General features: G+C 38.7%; 1 protein-coding gene and 1 long non-coding RNA gene across 2 annotated transcripts in view; one reads left to right on the top strand and one right to left on the bottom strand.

The window, feature by feature from the left end:
• The window catches only part of LOC112157854 (forkhead box protein N3), an 84,418-nt gene that overhangs the window by 34,774 nt on the left and 27,901 nt on the right, over positions 1-21,743 (bottom strand). Inside the window, exon 2 of the mRNA XM_024290910.2 lies at positions 6,037-6,633. Within this exon, the coding sequence (XP_024146678.1) occupies positions 6,037-6,615 (579 nt within the window). The 5' untranslated portion in view covers positions 6,616-6,633. The remainder of the gene's footprint in view (positions 1-6,036; positions 6,634-21,743) is intronic.
• On the top strand, positions 15,865-19,789 carry LOC118598188. Its single transcript, XR_004947309.1, has 2 exons — positions 15,865-16,087; positions 16,185-19,789. It is a non-coding gene; the product is annotated as an uncharacterized LOC118598188 (long non-coding RNA).

The raw sequence follows: 21,743 nt of genomic DNA on the forward strand, positions 1-21,743 counted from the left end.
CTTGCAAAATTTTGACAAAATATACTTTTATGGAGAGTAAAGTGTTTAAAGTTATTTAAGGTTTGAGTTGATTTATTCTGGAATAATATTCCTACCTTTTTATTATCCATAATTATGTTAAAAATTATGGCATTTAGTAAAATGTTTTAGGCTATTCTGGAGTTTAGCTAATATTTCAGCTACATGCTAGCTGTTTTGGCTAACCTAATATATAAATATATATTGTTTTATAGAAATTTGGCATTTAGCTAATATTTTAGCTAGCTATCAATTTCAGCATCTTCAGCTATCAGCACTAGCATCTTCAGTGTCCAAATTCATCTTACAGCATTCACATTAGCATTATCACAGCTAATGCTAAATATCTAGTCCATAATTGGCCCCTTGTGCGATTGAGTTTGTCGCCACTGGTGTAGACAAAGAATGAAAATGTAGCCTTTGTGTGGAGGAGATCAAAAGTTCTTTTGGGGTGTTTTCACACTGGAAAAAATATTTGTAACGCACCAGGTCCACATAATTTGTTCTGTATCTTCTAGATCTATCGTCTAGACCCCACTCTGTATTCAGACTGGGGTCTACCGGAGATTTCTGTTCCAGACCAAAACGTGACTAAATATCTCTTCAGTCATTGGCCAGCAAGGCGGTGCTGGGGATGCTAATGCTAATAGGTAACATATAAATTGTTGGGAAAACAGAGAAGTTTAACACTTTCAAAGTTGTTTTAATGATCCTGCATTCTTCCAACCACATTTTAATGAGTTTCTTTTGCATCGCTGCTCTACGTTTGTCCTCTAATAACCAGCTACGGTGGCTGTTTTGGTCCAGTTATTTTCCTCTCGGACCACTTTGTATTCAGACTGAGGAATTTCAGATTGAACTGAAGTTTAGTTCGATTGGAAATGAACCCAGACCACAGCAAGAGATGGGTCTGAGAGTGGTTCCTGGACCCGGACCAGAGTTCCCTTGCGAGTATTCCGACTGAAACTTTGTTCTGGATAATCGGAGGAAACGAACTCCAAATGTGTCCAGTCTGAATTCATCCTTAGATATGCTGAGATCCACAAAGCTCCATCATCCTTTCTGGATGTATCGCTTCAAAAACTTCTACAAATGTCAAAATGACACTTGAACCCTTTAAGACCAGAACTTTAGCTCCAGTGTTGACATTCTTTCGACTAACCCTACAACCGTTTACACAAATAACGTCATTCCATCAAGCCCAAAGCAGAGAAAAGCAGCTTTAAGCTAATATGCTAAAGCTATGCCATTATAGTAAATCTGCTGATTCCCGTTGATCGCATAAACAGTCAAAGCTTTATGATAGTTCTGTTATTTAAGGGTCGTCAGCAACACCTCTGGTCGTAACCCTTGTGCTTTCCAGGTATGTTGACGTTGGGAGTGGGGTCATCTGGACCCAACAAGACAGTGTGCTGAACTTTTTTTATTTATTTTTTTCTTTTTTGTACTAGGGTTCATGGCAGACATGAAATCCTGTCCACATTGGTCATTGGACGGATAACACGTCACTGTAAGGCTTGGGTCATCTGGACCCCATAGGATAAACACCTCAATCCAACTGTAATGCACCATTGACTGTATATACAGGAGTGACTCCTCCCCCTCACATTCCAAATAGGAAGTATTTGCAGGCTCCAAGAAGCCAAAATCCAATTTTTGAGTATAACTATTCCTGTTCTCATGCATTTTTCTTAACTTTATGTAGTTGTAGAGCTGTAGAAACTGAGGTTTCTTATTTTTTCCCAAAATTGCTTTTTTAAAGGAGTTTTTCCTCCAAAAAGAAGGAGAAGAAGGTGGGTCTAAGGGTAGGGATGGCAGGTTAACTTAGTTTAGTTTAGCAACCAGCTACTGTTTATATTTCATAACTGACTTTATGTCTTTGTACAGTTACCCATAAGCCCACTATCATTATATCTCATTATATATCATGTTTCATTATATTTTATGATATATTCAAGTTCTAAAGTGACCAATCAGATGTTTCAGTAAAAAAATGGAGCGTTTGGTTAATGCTTCTCACTCCATGGAAACACGGACCAATCACTGTCGTCTGGCTCCAAGATGGCGACTATATTGGCCTCATTTCGCTGGAAACGGAGGTAAGTCATTTTCTATTAGTATCGATATACAGTCAATATAATGCACAGAGGTGGGAGTATCATGATCAGGTATTCTTTTGCATTCTTTTTTTTTTAGTTCCATTAGAGAGTCAATGGATCGGTTTGACTCATAAGACCCATTTACCTTTTAAGAGGTATTTTATTACTATTAGTTTCAGGTTTCTTGTCTGACCTTTAACCTAACAACCAATCCAGGACATCGGTAAGACAACCTTTACCGTACAGCTGTATAATTATAATTATATTTTTAAAAGAGAGAGGTTTTTAAATCAAAAATGCTGCTGTTAAACAGAAACAAATGTGAGAATAACCTTTAGGAATAGAAATGCTGCAGCTTTAAAGGCACTGAGTGTGAAAATGTAGAAAGAATGGAGGACGGCTCTCATCTGAACAGGGTGAGGTTAACTTAGTGATGACACACTTAAGTGCAACAGCGAGAGACTTCACAGCGAGTCTCAGATTACCAAACTGCCTGTTCTCTCTGCTGTGATTTCATAAGAGGCTTTGAGAGATATATCACTGACTGTGCATGTGTGTGTGTGCGCGTTGTGTAGTTCTTGCATTGATCTCCAGCACTGATCCAGAAGTCTGAGGGCAACAACACTTGTCATTAAGGCATGTCATTCAGTGCAGGGAAGAATCCTGTTTGTAAACAAAGCCATGGCAACCGTGGGACTCACACTCTCTCACGCTCTTCCTCGCAACTTCTGAGCTCCCACAAGCAAAGGCTAACAAACACGCTCTGAAATAGCCCCCATCTTATCATCTGCCTGGATATGACCCAGAAATACAGCCACTGGAACAAATAGGCCACTGTGGTTTTAATCTCTACCTCTGTAAAAATTGATGGAAATATCATTTGGTGTGTTTCAGCAGGTTGACCTCCCGTTTAGGCGAGTCCTCTGATCCATAACGAGCAGCGAGTAAAATATAACTCAGCATAAAGAAACACATCTTACATCATGTAATTGCATGCTCAATTTGAAAGACATAAACAGGTGTCGGAACAGAGTGAAGAATTTGGGAGGTGATTTGCATTCAGGTTCTCTCAGCAGAAAGCGTTGAATGGCAGAGCCTAAGTGAAATTACAGTGATTTTGTAATTGCAGCTTCAGATAAAGCTCAGCTCTTGGCAGGTAGAGTAAGAGTCTGCAGAGATGTGCCCTCATTTCCACTTCCACACAGCAATCGCATGTGTGCGAGTCCTTTTAATGCACTCATGCATGTTAGTGAGAGTGCATGTTTGTTTGTTTGCACATTAAAAAAGTGCCCCGTGTGTGAGAGCGAGCGAGGGGGCCGGGGGTAGGTTTAAGGGGTTAATGAGCTTGCTGTCTGAAACTGTGTGCAACAAGAAGACAAGACGAGCTGTCCTTGCCAAAATCACCTCTACACAAGTTCCTCCACACACACACACACACAAGAAAATGTGCTTACAACACAAAACAAGAACACGCACTATTTCTCCTCCACTCAACACCTCTGTGCCCATCTGATCCTGACGCACACACAGACACACACACCTAAGTCAGTAAAGCCAAATCAGTTTTTCCGTTGCCACAGCAACAACATATTTTCATGTCAACTGCAACCTTGTTACTATGGAGATATGTATACAGGAGAAACTCTGCGCTGTTAAAGTCAAGGCCCAGATGACAGTCTAGCGTGAGAGTCCATCTATTCCGTGCACACGGGTGTGCGCACGAGTTCAGCTTTCCATTTTGGTCAAGGAAAGTGTACAGACAGCGGCCATATAACCCGGCGTAATCTCAACCAGCGAGACATGCAGAGCTCGCATTGATCCTCACTGTTTGTTCCCCACCCCCAACAACCCCTCAGGCAAGGGAAAATCTAAAGTCTGCTGGCATCTGTGTTATTAAATCCTCCAGTATTAATTTGGCACTAATTGAGTGAGGGATTCATTCCCGTTTACCCAGAGCAAAATCTGGATGGGAAAGCAAGTATAAAAGGCCGTATCAAGACTTAAATCAGAAGCGAAATGCTCTTCCCACCGGGGAGGTACAGAACGTCGGAGCGAAAAAGAACTATGAAAGCAGAGATCATCAACTATTGATAAGGTCGAAACTGGTACAGCTGTAGACAAAATACAGAATATGTTTGACTTCACGTTGGATATGCTTGTAAACGGCTGATAACTGTCTGGCTATGAGGAAGTTCTAACCACATATGATAGAGAGGAAAACTGACGTATTTTCAATCGACAAGTTGACGGTTTACCATGAACAGAGACAATAGTCGTAGTTTCTAGATGAATAAAATCAAAACTTTAGTTTGATTGAGATGCTTACAATAAAACTCAAACTTTCGAAACATTTTTTGATTTGATGCAGTGTCAGATGATGTTTCCTGGTACTTCTACGATGTTTTAAAGACCCACTCCAAAGATAAATGCAGTTTTGGTGATTTTAACATGTTCTTGTGGTATTTTATAATGATAGAGGACACAAATAGAGAAAATTAGGATTAAAATTGAGTATTTATTAATTCAAATTGTGGTGAATCAGGAGCAGACGGAAAAAAAATGTAGAGAAAAGTCATGTACAAACTGCATTTTGAGGAAACTAGAACCTTTATCTGCTCCATTCCGATACATCAACTGGTAGACGATTAGATCCATGTACGTCTATGTTTTGACTCAACTAAAATTGTTTCACTAATGATGGTTTGGGGTTGTGGGGGGTTGTAAGCTAGCGGGAGAGAGTGTAAACAAAGGGATGATGGGAAATTAGTGTTGGCTTACTCCATTTTAACAGTCCCGCCCACAACTCAGAGTCGAATTTCTAATGAACTCCTGTTGCTATGCAAAAACGGTGTCCTATAAAGCGATATGATTGAAATTAAAAGACCAATTTTAACGTTTTAAGGAAAAGATCAAAAAAAGGATCAGAAAAGGTCCTACTATGACATTTTTTTAAATCTAAAAAACATTTTAATTATGTTTATGAAGTTTTTAACCAAAATTCCACAAACGAAATGTCTCAAAAAGCAATTTTTAATGTTAAACTGAAGCTTCTGTTTTCAAAATCTCCTCTGAAGGGGCGTGGCTTTTGGAGTTAAGCAGCTCCGCCCCTGATTCCTCCCCCCTCCTGTCTGATTATGATAGCTCTGAGTCTCGCTAGCGTAAATCTTCACCACTGCTACATAAAAATGTCAAGTAATATCGGTAATGGTTGATTCGAACGCAGAAATGTGAACGGCGGCTCATTTGACTGCAGTCAATGTGAAGATGTCATCTACTCTTCTCCATCATCTGAACTAGATGAGGGGGAAATGATTTCTTATTACATTTGTTCTCTTTCATAAGAAAAATGCCACAAAAACACGTTAAAAACTCAAAAAACATGATTTTCATTGGAGGGAGACTTTAACATCTCTTGTGACGAGTGACCAAGCCAACAGGAAGTTGTTCATATATGGGAGCAGCTGATAAGGCTTTCCAAAGTAAAGCTGCAAACAAACAAGACACCAAATCGAGATTACTGGAGAGGAGATGTCAAGGATGTTGGCGAGGACCAAATACTGCGAGATAAGAGCAGAAATTTAAAACAAGTCCTTCTCTTAATTATCAAGAGAGGTGTGAGATAAAAGAGTAGAGCAAACTATCAAGGACACAGCAGGACTATCGGAAAAGCATTTTTTAGTGTTTTACTCTGACATGGAGGAAGGAAAATAGTCTGTACTACTATTGGAAAGTACAAGACAGATGCCAGTACTTGGTAAATAGAGATATTAACAGATCAACAGGTTACTCTTTTGTGTTCGTGTGAAAAAACATACCCTGCAAGAGTTGTACATACATCTACCCAGACAGTCCTCGAGTATTCATGTTTAAGGCCAAAGAAAGGTAAGAAACTATCAATCAAGATCTGGTTCTTCTTTACCTGGCTGCGGTCTTTGTCCACCTTTTTGAAGCACTTGTTTAGTGACAAATTGTGACGCACTGAGTTCTTCCAGCCTGTGGGGGCGTTTGCAAAGTATGGGAAGTGCTCCAGAATCCAGCCATAGATATCCTTCACCGGCAGCCGCTTGTTTGGTGCATCCTCAATAGCCATGAAGATCAAACAGCTGAAAGAGTACGGAGGTTTCCGATTGGCCCCTGCCGTCAAGTCATATGGTGAGTGTGCATCCCCGAGCAGAGGGTCGTCCAAGGAAGGAGACGAGGATGGCGAGCGGGTTTGCTGACCGTCCGGGTCCTGCAGTGGGGAGACGCTACGTAGCCCAGAGTGGCTGAAACTGTTGAGGAGGTCGGTGCTTTCGTGGAGCCAGGAGAGGCTGGTGAGCTCCTCGTCCTCGGCTTTGGAGAAGGAGGCGGAGACGGAGAGGGAGAGGTCAGCTCCCTCGGCCTCTGATGCTGCCGTGGCGGCGTCCCCCTGTCGGTACGGAGGGCTCATGCCCTGCGAGGCACTGGCTCCACTACTCGGGCTTTGAGCCTTCTTACTGGGGGGCATGGTGGGTCCCATCCAGCCCAGGGCTCACTCCTGAAGATGGAGACAGATATGAGGGAGGAAGATGATAAAAACAAGGGGAAAAGGGTAGAGAAGGGAAGAAGAAAAGAAACAAAGTTAGCTTGTAAAACTCAATTTGTTTGTTAAATAGATCCTAAATCGGGCCTCGAGGGACACATTCCTGCAAGTTTTCCAACAATCCGTGTTCTGGCATGCTCTAATTGGCTGGACACACCTGAACCAGGTAAACAGTCAAGAGTAGGACTAGGATATCTGATAAGAAACACTGGCCATTTATACACATTTGTTTAGAAATACATTAATAATCTACTATATGGTTTGAATATATTTATATTAATCTGATCCAGTTCACTATTGTAAAATGTTTTAGTGAAATAATTAGATTATTAATATCATACAGTGTTCCATGGATTCTCTAAAGGAGAAGTTCTAACAAAAATGTTCAGATCATTAACATTGTAAACATTGTTCTGCCTCTCCTGGAGGACGTTTCAGTTTGGCCTCTAGGTGGCGATTGCACTATATCAACTCAACCCTAATGGGAAAAAAAATGGTAAAATGGTAAACATACAGAACAACACTATGAAATATGTCAAAATTAAACATTTTTTTCTGGCAAACAGAGTATGTGGAGTCTAGAATAGGGGTGTGCAAACTTTTTGACTTGTGGGCCACAAAGGGTTCTAAAACTTGACAGAACATCTGAAGTGTTTTGGTAGGGGACCTCATATGAAAACTGTTCTTTTTCCATATTTGAGTATCAATAGGGTGATGTATTTCAGGGAAAAACATACTTAGAAAAAAACTGTGTCTGATGTGTTGGAATGGTTGGAAAAATGACTGACAAAAGCGACAAATCTTCCAATACAACATGAATGCAAAATAACTTTCTGCACCTTAACACAAGTCGGTTTATTTATAGAGCACCATCTGTGGGGAGACAGCAAAATTACATAAAACATTAATCTGGATTATTCATGTAATTTATTTCACAGATTAAATGGTGTAATGGGCTGCATATGGCCCCCGACTTTGGTTTGCCCACCCCTGGTCTGAAAGGGAAATCTTACAGTATTGTCCCAAAGAATGCCATCAGGACGTCCCTAGGAACATTCCCAATTAAGCTGTTAGATCTGAGGGAGGAGGGGGGATATAAATTTCCATGTCTCCTTGGAACTTTCGATCCAATTCTGACTAGTAAAGCAAATTTAGTGCTTCAGCGGTTGAGGAAATTTTGCCTCGTACAACTACCATCTAATTACCAGCGCAGCAGCATGGTATTGACATTACACGAGGTTGCTGTCATAACATGATAACTGCTAAAGGTCTAATAGTTTGGAAGACTACAAAGACTGATTTAACCGCTCCACAGAAGTGGAAAACATAATTGTTAAGGGAGATGTGATAATTAAGTGAAAATAAAATCCATTGGATTTTACAACATTAGAAACAGCGTCAGATGATGGGACGCAGTTTTATGGTGGGATATCTGTGACCATCGATGATCGGGCTAATTTGCCGAGAAATGAAACAAATAAAAATACAAGTTGCAGATCCATCCATGCAAGAATCAGAGCTAAATCCTAGTAACTTCAGAGCAATGTAGTGCTCTCACTTGAAGGCAGAACACATTAGATAGGGGTCCCCAAACTATGGCCCTCGGGCCGGATCCGGCCCTCCTCCACATTAGACCCCCAAACTCTTTTGGCGAAATCAGACATTTTTCCAGTTTTTTGGGCTATTTGGGATTTAGCTAATATTTCAGCTACATGCTAGCTGTTTTAGATAAAATAGGATTTTTCACGTTTTTAGTATCAGTTTGAGTTTTGCCAAATATTTTGTCATTATGCTAGCTGTTTTGGCTAAATTAGACACATGTCCAGTTTTTTAGGCTAATTTCGCATTTAGGTAATATTTCCGCTACATGCTAGCTGTTTTGGCTAATTTCGTCGTTTTCCAGTTTTTGAAGCTAATTTGGAGTTTAGCTAACAATTTAGCTTTATGCTAGGTGTTTGGGCTAAATTAGACATTTTTCACGTTTTTTAGGCTAATTTGGCATTTAGCTAATATTTCAGCTACATGCTGGTGGTTTTAGATAAAATAGGCTTTTTTCACATTTTTATTCTAAGTTAGGGTTTTGCCAAATATTTTAGCATTATGCTAGCTCTTTTGGCTAAATTAGACATATGCCTAGTTTCTTAAGCTAATTTGACATTTAGGTAATATTTCCGCTACATGCTAACTGTTTTGGCTAATTTAGTCGTTTTCCAGTTTTTGAAGCTAATTTGGAGTTTAGCTAACAATTTAGCTTTAAGCTAGGTGTTTGGCCTAAATTAGACATTTTTCAAGTTTTTTTTAGGCTAATTTGGCATTTAGCTAATAATTCAGCTATATGCTAGCTGTTTCAGATAAAATAGGCTTTTTTCACATTTTTAGTATCAGTTTGAGTTTTGCCAAATATTTTCTCATTATGCTAGCTCTTTTGGCTAAATTAGACATATGTCAATTTTTTTAGGCTAATTTGGAGTTTAGCTAATAATTTAGTTTTATGCTAGCTGTTTAGGCTAAATTAGACATTTTTTTTTTTCCAGTTTTTAGGCTATTTGGCATCCAGGTAATATTTCAGCTACATGCTAGCTGTTTTAGCTAATTTAGTCTTTTTTTTTACTATTTTACGCTAATTTTGAAGTTCAGCTAATAATATAGTTTTATGTTAGCTGTTCTGGCTAAATCCGACATTTTTCCATTGTTTTAGGCTAATTTGACATTTTGCGAATAATTTAGGCTTTTTCAGTTTTTTAGGCTATTTTGAAGTTCAGCTAATATTTCAGCTACATGCAAGCATTTGTGGTTAATTTAACAATTTTGAGTTTTTTTTTTCAAATTTGTCACTTTGCTAATATTTTAACTAGATATCAACTTCAGAATTTTTTAGCTTAAATGTTTTTTGCTAACAATTTAAGCATCTGTCACAGGTAATGCTATATATGTATTTTTAAAATGCTTAAGTATTATTTTTTCTGTGAAGATAACAGAAATGTATCATTTAAAATTTGGCTATGTGCGGCTTACTGGAAAACCATAAATCTTTATGTTTAGGCTGTAATTGTTACACTTTTTCTGTTAGCTTACAAACCGACCGAGAAACATTTTTGGGGACCCCTGCATTAGATGAATGGGGGACAAGCCAGCGTATCATTCAGAATCAGGGGAGCCATGACCAGACATTTGATTGTCCTCACATGGAGACAGCAACGGGAAGGACCCTGGTAGCAGCTACAGCAAATGTAATCTGCTCCAGTTACTCTGAGATTTGAGGATAGACACACATAGGCACCACACACACATAAATGAATGTACGCATACCCATTAGGACATGGGGATTAAGTCTAGATATGTCCTGGCTGGTTCCAGTGAGCCGCGATCGCTCTCTAATCTAAGGTGATCATCGGCCGATCTGTCCCCTCACTCTGCATGATTGACTGACAGCTGTCACCCATGGCAACCTGCCGCATCGTGACAACTGTCAATTCGCCACGGCTCTGGCTGCCATGTCGCCATAGTAACACAGTAAAACAACTCATCTCGCCGTGCATTTCCAACCCCCCCCTTTACTCTGTCAGTCCCTTTTTTCACTTTTCTGCCAGATAACTCTGCTTAACAGTGTTGACAGGCTGTAGTGGAAGGAGTGATCTAAATATAGACATGTGATGTATAGCTGCTGAGCTGTTGCTCGGCATATCGCTGGTGAGCCTGCGGTCACCTCACTGCTCCATCCGACTGTCTGAAAAAACAAAAAAAACAGACGATTGTCTTTGATCTCTTCTCTTTTCTCTTCTGACGTTTCAGTTCTCTCCCCGTCTGACAGCATGCACCCTCATTCAACAAGCTGTACCTGTCTGAGGTACAGCGCCGTCGCACCACTATTGACATTGAGCATAATGAATTCAAATTGCCTCGGTGACGATAACGCAGTAGCTGAAAATAGTGAGCAGATCATCAGAGAGATGGGCGAGGTGGAGAGGGTATTTGACAGGCTTTTCAAGGTGCATTTGTGCTTCTTTGTGAAAAGTGTTTGTGTCTGTTTTTGACAGGCTTGTCGCAGGGTGTGTGTTTCTGAGCGTCTCGAGGAGGAAGAGGACATTTTCGTGACATTGTTCCTGGTTGGAGTCCGCTGGAATGCGGAGATGCCTCTGATGCTCTCTTTCCCTCCATCTCCTCTTCCTCCTTCTTGTTATGTTGCCATAGCGGCAAGGGGGCCATGAAACATTACAGCTGACAGTAAAGTCATCTCATTTTACTGTTGCTATGACAACAAACTCCTCACTGTTGGTTGGGGCCATTGCGAGCTGCCGCCCAAGCCTCGTGCCTGAGAGCGTGCGTAGAAGTGTGTGTTCCTGTGAGTGTGTGTGCCACCAAAGCCCCCACGGGCCTTAATAAAGCTTAACATGCTCGCTCAGCTCCGAGCAAACTTTCATGCAACTATCGCAGCAACCCCTAAAGAGCAGTCACTAAAGGACAAAGACAGATATCCCTCAAGTTCAGATTAAATGATGCTTGCTGTAAATATGTGCATGCTTGAGTGTTTGAATCATTTGTTTGACAGATGGAACGGAGCTATTCTCTCCATCCCTCCTATTCTCAGGATCTCCTTTGCTTTGTTTTGATCCCGTTTGGCTTGTCCACACTTGGCTCACTATGCGCATGTGTTTTATTTCTTATCTGTCCAGCAAATTCCTCATAGTGAGAGCCTCTCCATATCAATGAGCTGTAATTTCAAGCATTCAGCCTGTGCAGTGTGTCTGTTCTCTCTGTGACCTCGGCGCCACATTGTTTCTGTATGTTCTCAATACCTGGAGAATAGAGACTTTTGAAGACACCATTCATTTAGAACAAATGGTTTTCTCCAGTGGAAACAGTTAGTAGCTGGTTTTACACACTATGAATACAATAGACTATACGGCTTTAGGTATGTAGCAAAGCTTTAATGATAACACGATAAACACACATTAACAATCAAATGATAGTTTTATATCAGGGGTGTCAAACTCAATCGCACAAGGGGCCAAAATATAAAACACACCTTAGGTCGAGGGCTGAATAGGATAAACATTCACTGAACACTCTAAAACTACATTGTTAAAACTTTAAAACTGTTTTTTTAAACATAATTATCTACTAGATATGCGATAATGCTAGTGTGAATGCTGTAAGCTGAATTTGGTCGCTGAAGATGCTAACTGAAATCACTGAAGTTAAAAGCTTAAAACACTGAATCTGATAGCCAGCTGAAATGTTAACAAAACTCCAAAATAACATAAAAAACTGAAAAAAAGCCTAAATTTGTTAAAACAGCTAACATGTAGCTGAAACATTAGCTTAACTCCAAAATAGCCTAAAAGATCTTAGTAAATGCCAACATATTCCAAAAAGCTAAAAGAATGCCAATTTTTCAAAGTTTAAAACTGTAACTTTTCAACAAAATTATGAATAATAAAAAGACAGGAATATTATTCCAGAATAAATCAATTTAAACCTTAAATAACTTTGAATATTTTACTCTCCATAAAAATACATTTTGTCAAAATGACACAAATTAGAAATAAGTGCAGAATCACATTGGGCCATTAATAACAATAAAATCAAATCATCTGGAGGGCCAGATATCAGTACTCGATCCGGCCCCTGGGTCTCGACTTTGACACAGGTTTTATGTCATCTAAAGCAAACCTTTTACAATTTTTTATGAATAAATATTGCAAACTGAGTTTTATAAAACCAAATAATCCATTTGTTGAGCTTAATCTACATAAATCGATTTCTACAAAAACCTGGAAGCACCAAATGTTGCAGTTCCTCAAAAGACCACTGGGGGTTGGTGTCAGATCTTAGACCAAAAATTAACATAAGTTAAACACTTATGACAACTGTGTATCTTATTTTTTGGAGTTTTTTGCATAGAGAACATTAGAAAATAGGGGTGTGAAAATAGGCAAAAATCATACTTAGAATTCTTTCCTCTCAGCTTTTGTACATTTGGTCTCCAGACATGTAAATGTAATCAGAAACTACATGTTTTTACATATTTGTTTATGTTTAAAGATGTGAGTGTATATTTATGCAAGTACTTTATATTTGTTTTCTCAAATAACTTGTAAAGCTTTCAAAACAGTAATTTTAGGCGTTTATCTTCTTGTTTTTTCCTTTTTTTTTTTTTTACTTTTTACTGATTCGAAAATGATCTGAACCGTGACCCTAAAGCCGTGACACGATTCAAACCTTGAGTTTTGCTACACCCCCATTCGAAAGCATCAATAAAGCCCTCCATGGAGTGACTATATTTCTAAGCTAAAATTCTCATCTACAGTTCGGTTCCAGAGAGAACCAGCTCCTCACACAGTTGTCTGACCTTTATCACCATTTCCGACTTGTGAAAACTATATCGACAAACTTTTGTATTAGTTTTAATCTGGATTAAAGTGATATCTCTGGCCAGTTTGATCCGATCTATTCCTTCTGGAATGACCAGCCTGGTCTTGAGTTACTAAGTAGCAAGTCTTTGGACCGGTTCTATCCATGACTATCGTTGGGTTCTTGATTAAACCCAACTAAGAACACAATCCTTGTTGTACCAATTTTGTTTTACTTGTTGAAATTACAATAAAAGTTCAATCCAATTGATTTTTTTGTACATTTTGTTGATTCTTAGAGAGTTTTGATCAAAAGAGGGATGGTTTACCGTTTCTTTCATAGACTTGCTTCCATCTGTGGTCTCACCCTTTGTACTTTTGTGAACTCGAACAGTTGAGATGACCTCCAGGTCATAGCTAACCCATTGAAGGACTGACTGGGAAACAAGCGACATGTTCTAACCAGAGACCCCTGTAAAAGCTGTATTGTTAGGTCTCAGGAATGCTTTGAACACCTTGATGGAGGAGTTGGCTGGGATTTTCTGTTCAGATCTATGGCTTGGTCAAAGATAAGAGGCAGATAAAGGTCGTATATCTGGACATTAAGTCCTCAATTCATCATAAATGTAATACTAAAATATGTAAACAATGATGTAAGCTAGGGACTTATTTTCATTTAATTAGAGGCATTGTTATCTGCCTTGTCAATGCTCACCTGTGGCTTACCTGGGTTATGTTGGGCTACTCTACTGCAAACAGGGACAGAGGCCACCAGTGTTTACACAGAGGGGAGAAGGTTAATAATCTCCTCTGAGTGTGGAGAGGTTGTAAGCTAATTCATGCATTCTAATTGACAGCGTAATCACCTTGCACCACATTCAAGCTCGCCCAGATATCCGTCTCAATCACACTCCGTGTTCATGTAATCCTCCAAAGATCTCCGTTCCCTACCGGCCGCTTTCTCTGACAAACAGGTGTTTGGTGAGCCAAAAGCCAGAGAAAACATTTCATTAGTGTACTTCATTTCACTGCACTGGAAATCCTACAATAAAAACTAAGGTTGGCTTATGACACGCTGTCAGTAGTTTATTCAGACTTAACTCCGGACCAGACTGAAGCTAGCAATACGAGTTTGTCAGTTTGATTGTAGCTTATGACATATGTTGCATGCCACATCCTCCTGCTTCTCACTTTTCTGTCAGTCTTCACTATACGGCGCAATAAAACCACTGCCATGAAAATAATCCCCCTACCCCAGAATGGAGCAGTAATAGTAGTGTATGAGATAGCAGCAAAGAATGGAATAGTGGCTGGTAGGAGTTATTACTTGCAGAGGGGTGAGCTGAACCTTGTGGCTCCTCTGGCCACAGTGATAAAGCAGAGAGTCAGATGCACTGAGGCAAAACTAATCTGGGGTTTTGATGACAAAAGGACGACCTTTATCCCTCTTTCACATAGGCTGGATGGATAGAAGAAAAAAGAAGGACCAATAGAGAGAGTGAGAAAATGAGAAGTCTCTAAGAGACTGGAAAATAATAACTTCTGCTACATATACTGTATGTCAACACTGGTTCCAGCAAGGAATGAAATCACTCCTCCGGCATCTCGACGGCCAGCCTTTACCTGACGGCAAATATCAAAAATCTGGAGGGCTTTGAAGCAGCAACCATCACATCCGATAAGGTCTGACTGGGTCTTCCTTTTATGTCATCCGGAGCAGCGCCGAGTTATGGGGTAGAGGCCAGGGGTCAGGGCGCCCCTAGCAACCTCTCTTGACCCGTCTGTCCGGGCTCTCCACTGCATGACAGCTGAAAACAGTTGCTCCAAAATAAATGGGAATGGGATCAGAAAACGCTCACTACTAGGGATCTGGCAAGATATATATGTCTCACGATATGATATACTGTATATTACAATATATCAGAATAAGTAGTGCATGTCTCATAACAGCAAAAACCATGAGACTGAACATCTAACACAAGCTGGTTCTTGTTGCTCTGGTGTGCTGCCAGCGTTTTGTAGATTAGTATTCAATAGTAATTGATTACTTGGATTTAGTTACTGGATGGATTCGTAATTATATTACTTTACTTATTACCTAATTTAAAAAGTAATTCACAACTCGTTACTTTACTACACGCATGCAAATTTTCATTAAAAAATAAACATTTTTTTCTTCATTTTACAGTTGTATACCCTTGTAAAATCCACAAAATAAAAACATAGCGGCTATAAAAGGGCAAACACATGAAAATAAAAAAAATAAACTGTATAGTAACTTGTATAGACAGGTTACTTATTGACATTCGGGCTTGGAAAGCAGTTCATCTCCAGAACATATCTTGCACTTAACTGAAAAGTTTTTGACTTTGTTTTCAACTAATTGGAAATAATTCAATTATATCCAGTTGCCTAATGTCCACACCCATATTTCTGCTCTCTTCATCTTACGATATGTATTGTACATGTATACAATATATAAATTTGAACTGTAATTCGCTACGTTGATCCATTACTGAGAAAAGTAACTGAATTACAGTAATTAGTTACTTTGTAATGAAATACTTCTAACACTGTGTGTTGCCAAATAGCAGTTGGGGGTTAAGTAAGACACTGACGGATGCTCACAAATTTTTCATTAAATATCATCTTCTCAGCATTTTAAATCAATACAAGTATCATCAAATGAAATATCGCGATGTATCGCCAAATCAATGTTTCCCCACATGAACTTTTCACTGACTCATATAAATAAAAGATTATTCTTTTTAATCGCTTAAGTTTTCAACTGTTGAAATAGCTTTATTTCTTGGAAATTTGTAATATTATTTGTACAATACTAATAATTCATAATAAAAATGCAGTAATTTGGAATAACTGGTGCAGAACTATTAACTTCTTGAACTAGTGATAAATGATGATCCTGTGTAGCAGTTTTTTGGATTGTAAGGTTTGTTTTCAAGCCCCTCCGCCGTACCAGGGGGCCCAGTGCAGGGCCCGGTGGGGTGAGGACATCCACGCTCACCAGCCAACGTCAGTTCGTCTGTTCCTCTAAGGTAGAGTAGACCGACCTAAAGCTGTTGCCAAGCAACGTTCAAACCTAAGACTTGTCACTGCTCGCTCTCTATTTCTAACTTATGTTCCCTAATCAAGGATCATCAGGATTTCCCCCATCATGCCTGCCATCCAGGACCTCTGCTCTTCCATACAACCTCTCTGCATTTGGGGTCCACTCCCACCAGTTCCTAACACCACTGGCCCCAGACAAGCAGCCCACCATTGCCCAGGAATTCTGAAGAAATCCAAGGCCCCCCAAGGGACACTCACCCCACGTTCCAGGCAACCACCCAGGAGAGAGCATGGCAAGGGGAGGAAGACACCCAAGAGAAGTGGGGGAAGAGGAGGAGCCCAACCAGGCTCACCTATTGTTGGAAGTTTGGAGAGGACCAGAACTCGCACCACAGGGACACTCCCAGTCTCGGATCTGATCCCCAACTTAAGGTCTTGCCAGAGGACTCAGGGATTGATCTCCTTGCAAATTTTTACTAACCAGAACCATCGGAATGGAGTGATAGTTATTTTATAATTATTGGTAACCGATATTATGGTACCTTCCTATCTAAAACTAATGTAAAACAGCTTCTTCATGATTAACAACAACCCATATATCTATTGGCAAACTACGCTGCTAATAGGCTCATCATGTGCAGTCAGTTGGGGGAACTGGACCCCAGACGAAGAGCACAGCGCTGATTTGCAAAAAGTAACATATGGCGCCAAAAAGAAAGATAACCAGCAAACATCAACTGTGAATAATTTAAGACAACAGATGTGCAGACATACTAAACCTCTGTCCTCCACAGGTCTGACCACAAACAGCCATTGCACCAGGCAAACACCGTTTGGTACAAACTCAGCGGCCAATAATCATGAAGTCACGCTTACCCCTGTTCTCTGAGGATGGACAGTAGCTGGATGCTCAGACATGCACACAAACACGCAATCAGAAATGCTTGAAGGTGACTTGTGCATGCAGCCAGGAGGTGTCTTGGTGTAGAGTGAAGAATGCGCATTTGGACTCACTCCGACAGTTAGGTCAAGCTTAAAAAAAGCCTCAGCCTAAGGCTCTACTCCTTGGTCTGACACACCACGGACCTCCGTCTTGCCACAAGCTTCAGCACGCTTGCTCTCATGTCAGATAACGACTGACTTCAAAGCCTAGATCTTGCTTTAACCATCAAAAATGACAAATCCACGCTAAAGGCCAACATTGGCTTTTGTCTAGTTAACATTCAGCCCACAATCATTTGTCAGAGCAAAAATGGAGCCATCTGAATCTCAGGAAGATGAATTTAGTCTTCTTAAGGTTAACAAATGATGTGCGAATCAGTTTTGAACGAACAAACCAATCAGAAGGTGAAGAATTCATATTTATCCCTGAACTTCTGACTTTTAGGTTGGATTTTGTTCTGTTTTTCTCAAAGTAAATCTAAACACACTTTAATGTTTTCTCAGGGATAATATTTTACTGCAAAAAGTGGAAAAATAAACCTTTCAAAATAGACTTGTACAAGTGTGGGGCTAAATAGAAAAATTGGATATCATGATATATATTATTTTATATCACAATAACGATATATATCACGATACACCACAATTAAGTATACTTTTAGTTAATGTCAAAAATGCTATTTCTTACTTTTCTCTGACTTTATTTTTTTAGGTAACTTAATAATTACAAATGGGAAACATTTTTTTGAGTGCACAACAGTTTTAAATTTATTAGTTTAGCAACAAATAAAAGAGATATAAAAAACAGAAGAGAAATGGTACAATATCGCCCAGGCGATATGTATCGTCATATCGCCCAGTACCAGCCTGCACAATACATCGCAAATTTATCGGCTTCACAATATCAACCTGGGTAACATATATATTGAAAAAATGACTTAAATTGCAATAAATTGTTACCTTAAATGTTGCAAAAACAGTCTTATGGCAGCTTGACGTATTTAAGAAATTAAATAGAGCCCTCTTCACACTTGACCAATCGGATGGATCTTTTTAATGTTAAATACTCGCCTCTTATGTTGACATGGGTCACTTATAATTTAAGTTCTGTTGAACTTATTAAAATAAAATTGATGCAGTTACATTGAAATTATATATTAGTTTTTTTGCTACATGGTCATGTATCGTAAATCATATCGTCATTGCGATATTTATCACTAATATCACACATTGCAAGTTTTTTCAATATCGTCCAGCCCTATTTTAAATTTAGACTTTCACATGGAGATGATGGTGTGGAACAAGGCTCTGCAACCTTTAACACCACAAGAGCCATTGGGTCCAGTTTCTGACAGACCAGAACCCAGCAAGAGCCACTAAATCCTACTTAATCCTTCAGAAAATACACTTTACTTTTTTATGTGGCCATTTAGCCATTCCTTTAGAAAATGTAGCTTTCAAATATTTACAATAACTGAATTGAAAAAGTGTGATTTCTTTCTATAAATAACAACATTAAAGTATTTACTTTTGACAGCAGCAAATACAAGTTTCTTTAAAAAATACCGTCTATGTCAAATAAGATCATTTTGAAATTAAAAATTCAAGAAAATCAAGTCAAACGTGACATTTTCTTTCATTATGACAACAGTTAGATGCTAGCGTGTAGCATATATTAAGAAGTGCTAAAATCAACTAAACTGTTTAATATTTATTAAAATTGTTAGCACTTTTCTTAAAACCAAAGAGCCATAATAGAAGGGTAAAAGAGCTGCATATGGCAGCAGGTTTCAGACCGCCATGTGTGGAAGAACACTGAGTTCTAACTTTGGGCAGCTCAATACTGATAAATGTAACAAGTTTTCGGAGGATAAGTAGCAGTTTTTGCGACTTATATGAGATTTCTTAAAAATAATTATTCTTAAATTTGATATTTTTCCTCTAACAACCACTAGAGGGCACTTTAGGCATTTGAATCAGCATTAGCAAAGCAGAAGAAGAAGAAGAAGAAGAAGAAGAAGAAGAAGAAGAAGAAGAAGCGTTGCTCTTTTGATGCTAGCTTCTTCCACACACAGGAGGAACATCTAGTTTACAAACACATGTTTTTAAGTAATGCATTTGATGTATGTCAAAAAAGAAGAATCAAATATAAGTTAGCATTGTTCTCCCAAGGGTGCAACTTATATTTGAATTTTTCTTCTTAATTATGCACTTTTTGGATGCTGCAACTTATACTCTGAAGCGACTTATAGTCAGAAAAATATGGTATATATTTTAAAAAAATAAAAAAAATCCTCAAAGTAAATTCATTTTGCTTTATGAAGAGATTAAATGAAATCAATAGGTCTCAATTGATAAAAAAAAATCTATATTGTTTAGAGTTGTCAGGCTAATCAAGTTTAGTATTGGAGGAACAACCTTCCTCTAAACTCAACAACAGTAGCTTGTTTTATTCTGAACACTACAGATCAGTTGGATCATTTTCATGTTTTTGTAAAATACATTAGTGTGGACAAAGTCTTGGGCTTCTTTCACCACATTTGATTGTCCTGCAGACGTGGTAGAAATGGCTGGAGAACGATAACAAATTTCACATATTTGTCTGCTCCGGTTTGCTTTCACACACCACGCTCCCTAAAGCAAACGAATGACAGAAGCAGACCAAACTGCCTGGAAACGTTTCTCAGATCTGTGCGCTGCTCACTTTAGGGCGGAGCTCTCTGACAAAAAACAGGAAAAAAGAAAAACTCCAGGAATAAAAGCGGCTCGTCCTGCTAATCCTCTGATTACCATGTCATAATAAGAGCTCGTTTCCTCATCGCTGAACCACTTTTATCCTGTCGGACATTTTCCAACTTCACTGGAAAGGCACATCCATGACATCATTTCCTGTCTTTAGGTTTACCCTGGAGTCAACTCTGGTTTTGGTCATCATCAACGCTCAGACGAGCTTTCACACCTACCAAACGAAGCAGACTTTCTGAAGGATAAAACCTGCCAGTGTGACTTAGTAGGTCTGAACAATAATTTAAAAATGTATTGATATATGTTTAGACACTTCCTGCGATTGATGCTAACAGGAAACACTGTTAGCATCAATCGCAGACAGAACTTCCATCAGAAAATGCTTTTTCTGTGAGCCTACAAACCGACGTGAAGAAAAAAGTTAAAGAAAAAGTTTGGAGACCCCTGATTTAAATAAAAGTGTTGCAGTGAAATGGAAATTATGTTTTGGCTTTTTGTTTTGCTATTTTGGAAGTAGAGCCAAGAATTAATTAAATTAACTATTCAATCGCAAACCTGGGAAAAAATTAACCGCGATTTATCACAATTAAGTTTTTTTGTTACAGTATTTGCCGACCACTTATCATCTGCAAATAATAAAAATATCAAATTGGATACAAAACTTTACATATAGAACATTTATTTTTATTTAAAGCAGCCAATCGATTAAAAAAAATTGGATTAATTGCTCTTTTGCGTTGTGATAAATCATGATGTTTTACTAGACACATTTTATGACAATATGCAGCTTTTGAACAAAAACAAGGAAGCCTAAATCGGCGAGGCAAAGCGAAGGAATGCTACTCCTCGGGGTGCAAGCAATTTGCCGTTATGAACATTAACGTGTTAATTCTGATTGATTAACGCGTTAATATTCACAGCCCTAATCGGAAGTCATATCGTCGTCGCAATTCTGATCACTAAAAATGCATATCGCAAGTTTCCTTCATATCGTGCATCCCTATCACTTTGCTTCCAAATAGCTAAAAGTTCTTATAACGTTTCAAACTGGTCCAGATTAGTTTTTTGGGGTAGATTTTGAAAAAAAAAACTTTATTGAAACTGTAAGAAAGCAACATAATGTAGAAGGAATAAAGATGTCCTACATACACATTCAAGTTACCAACCATTGACTGTATATAAGAACTGGACTGACCCTTACAACAAGCTCACTCCTAATTGGAGAAAATAGTTGTCATAGAAACGTTGATTTGGATCAATCCTGTCCATATCGCAACTGAGCAGATTTAAATTGGTTGCAAATAAGTCATTTTACATGGATGACATCACACTCACTTACTCCAGTTCTCAAATACAGTCAATGATACCAACTCAGCGGCCAAGTGGTGGAGTGTTCACTCTGAGTGTCTGAGTTCAAATCCACAGTGAAGACTTGACTCTTTTATTTATTTATTTATTTTTAATGGGTTTTGTAATGGATTTAATTGATATTTTATTGTAATTATGAACTTGGTGACTTTTTATTGTAAATATTTAAAATATTGATGTCAGACGTTTATGTTTATAAATAAAGGTTTCATATAAAGTCATGCTAAAAACTCTAAAGATGGGACACTTCCTGCTTGACATTTAATATTTAGGAGTTTTTACACACCAAGATGTGTGACCAGTAAAGGGAATCACAAATTATTTGTTTTTCTCAAAACGAGAAACTTATTAGTTAACGATAAGCCTTTCATTTCTGCTAACTATAATTATATGTAGAATAGGTTAGAATTCTACAAAATCTTTATTTCAGTGTTCTTCTTCTTCTGCTTAGAAGTTCCCTCCATACCTTCCTTCCTCTAAGGCCTCTTGCCTTTTGTCTTTGACAGTGAGCAGGTCCCTGTTGGCACTCCATGCTCTTTCACAGTATTGTGGGGAAAAAAAGAAACAGAACGAGAGAGAGACAGAAGA

The sequence above is a fragment of the Oryzias melastigma genome, linkage group LG24, assembly GCF_002922805.2.
Source record: "Oryzias melastigma strain HK-1 linkage group LG24, ASM292280v2, whole genome shotgun sequence".
Classification (NCBI taxonomy): domain Eukaryota; kingdom Metazoa; phylum Chordata; class Actinopteri; order Beloniformes; family Adrianichthyidae; genus Oryzias; species Oryzias melastigma.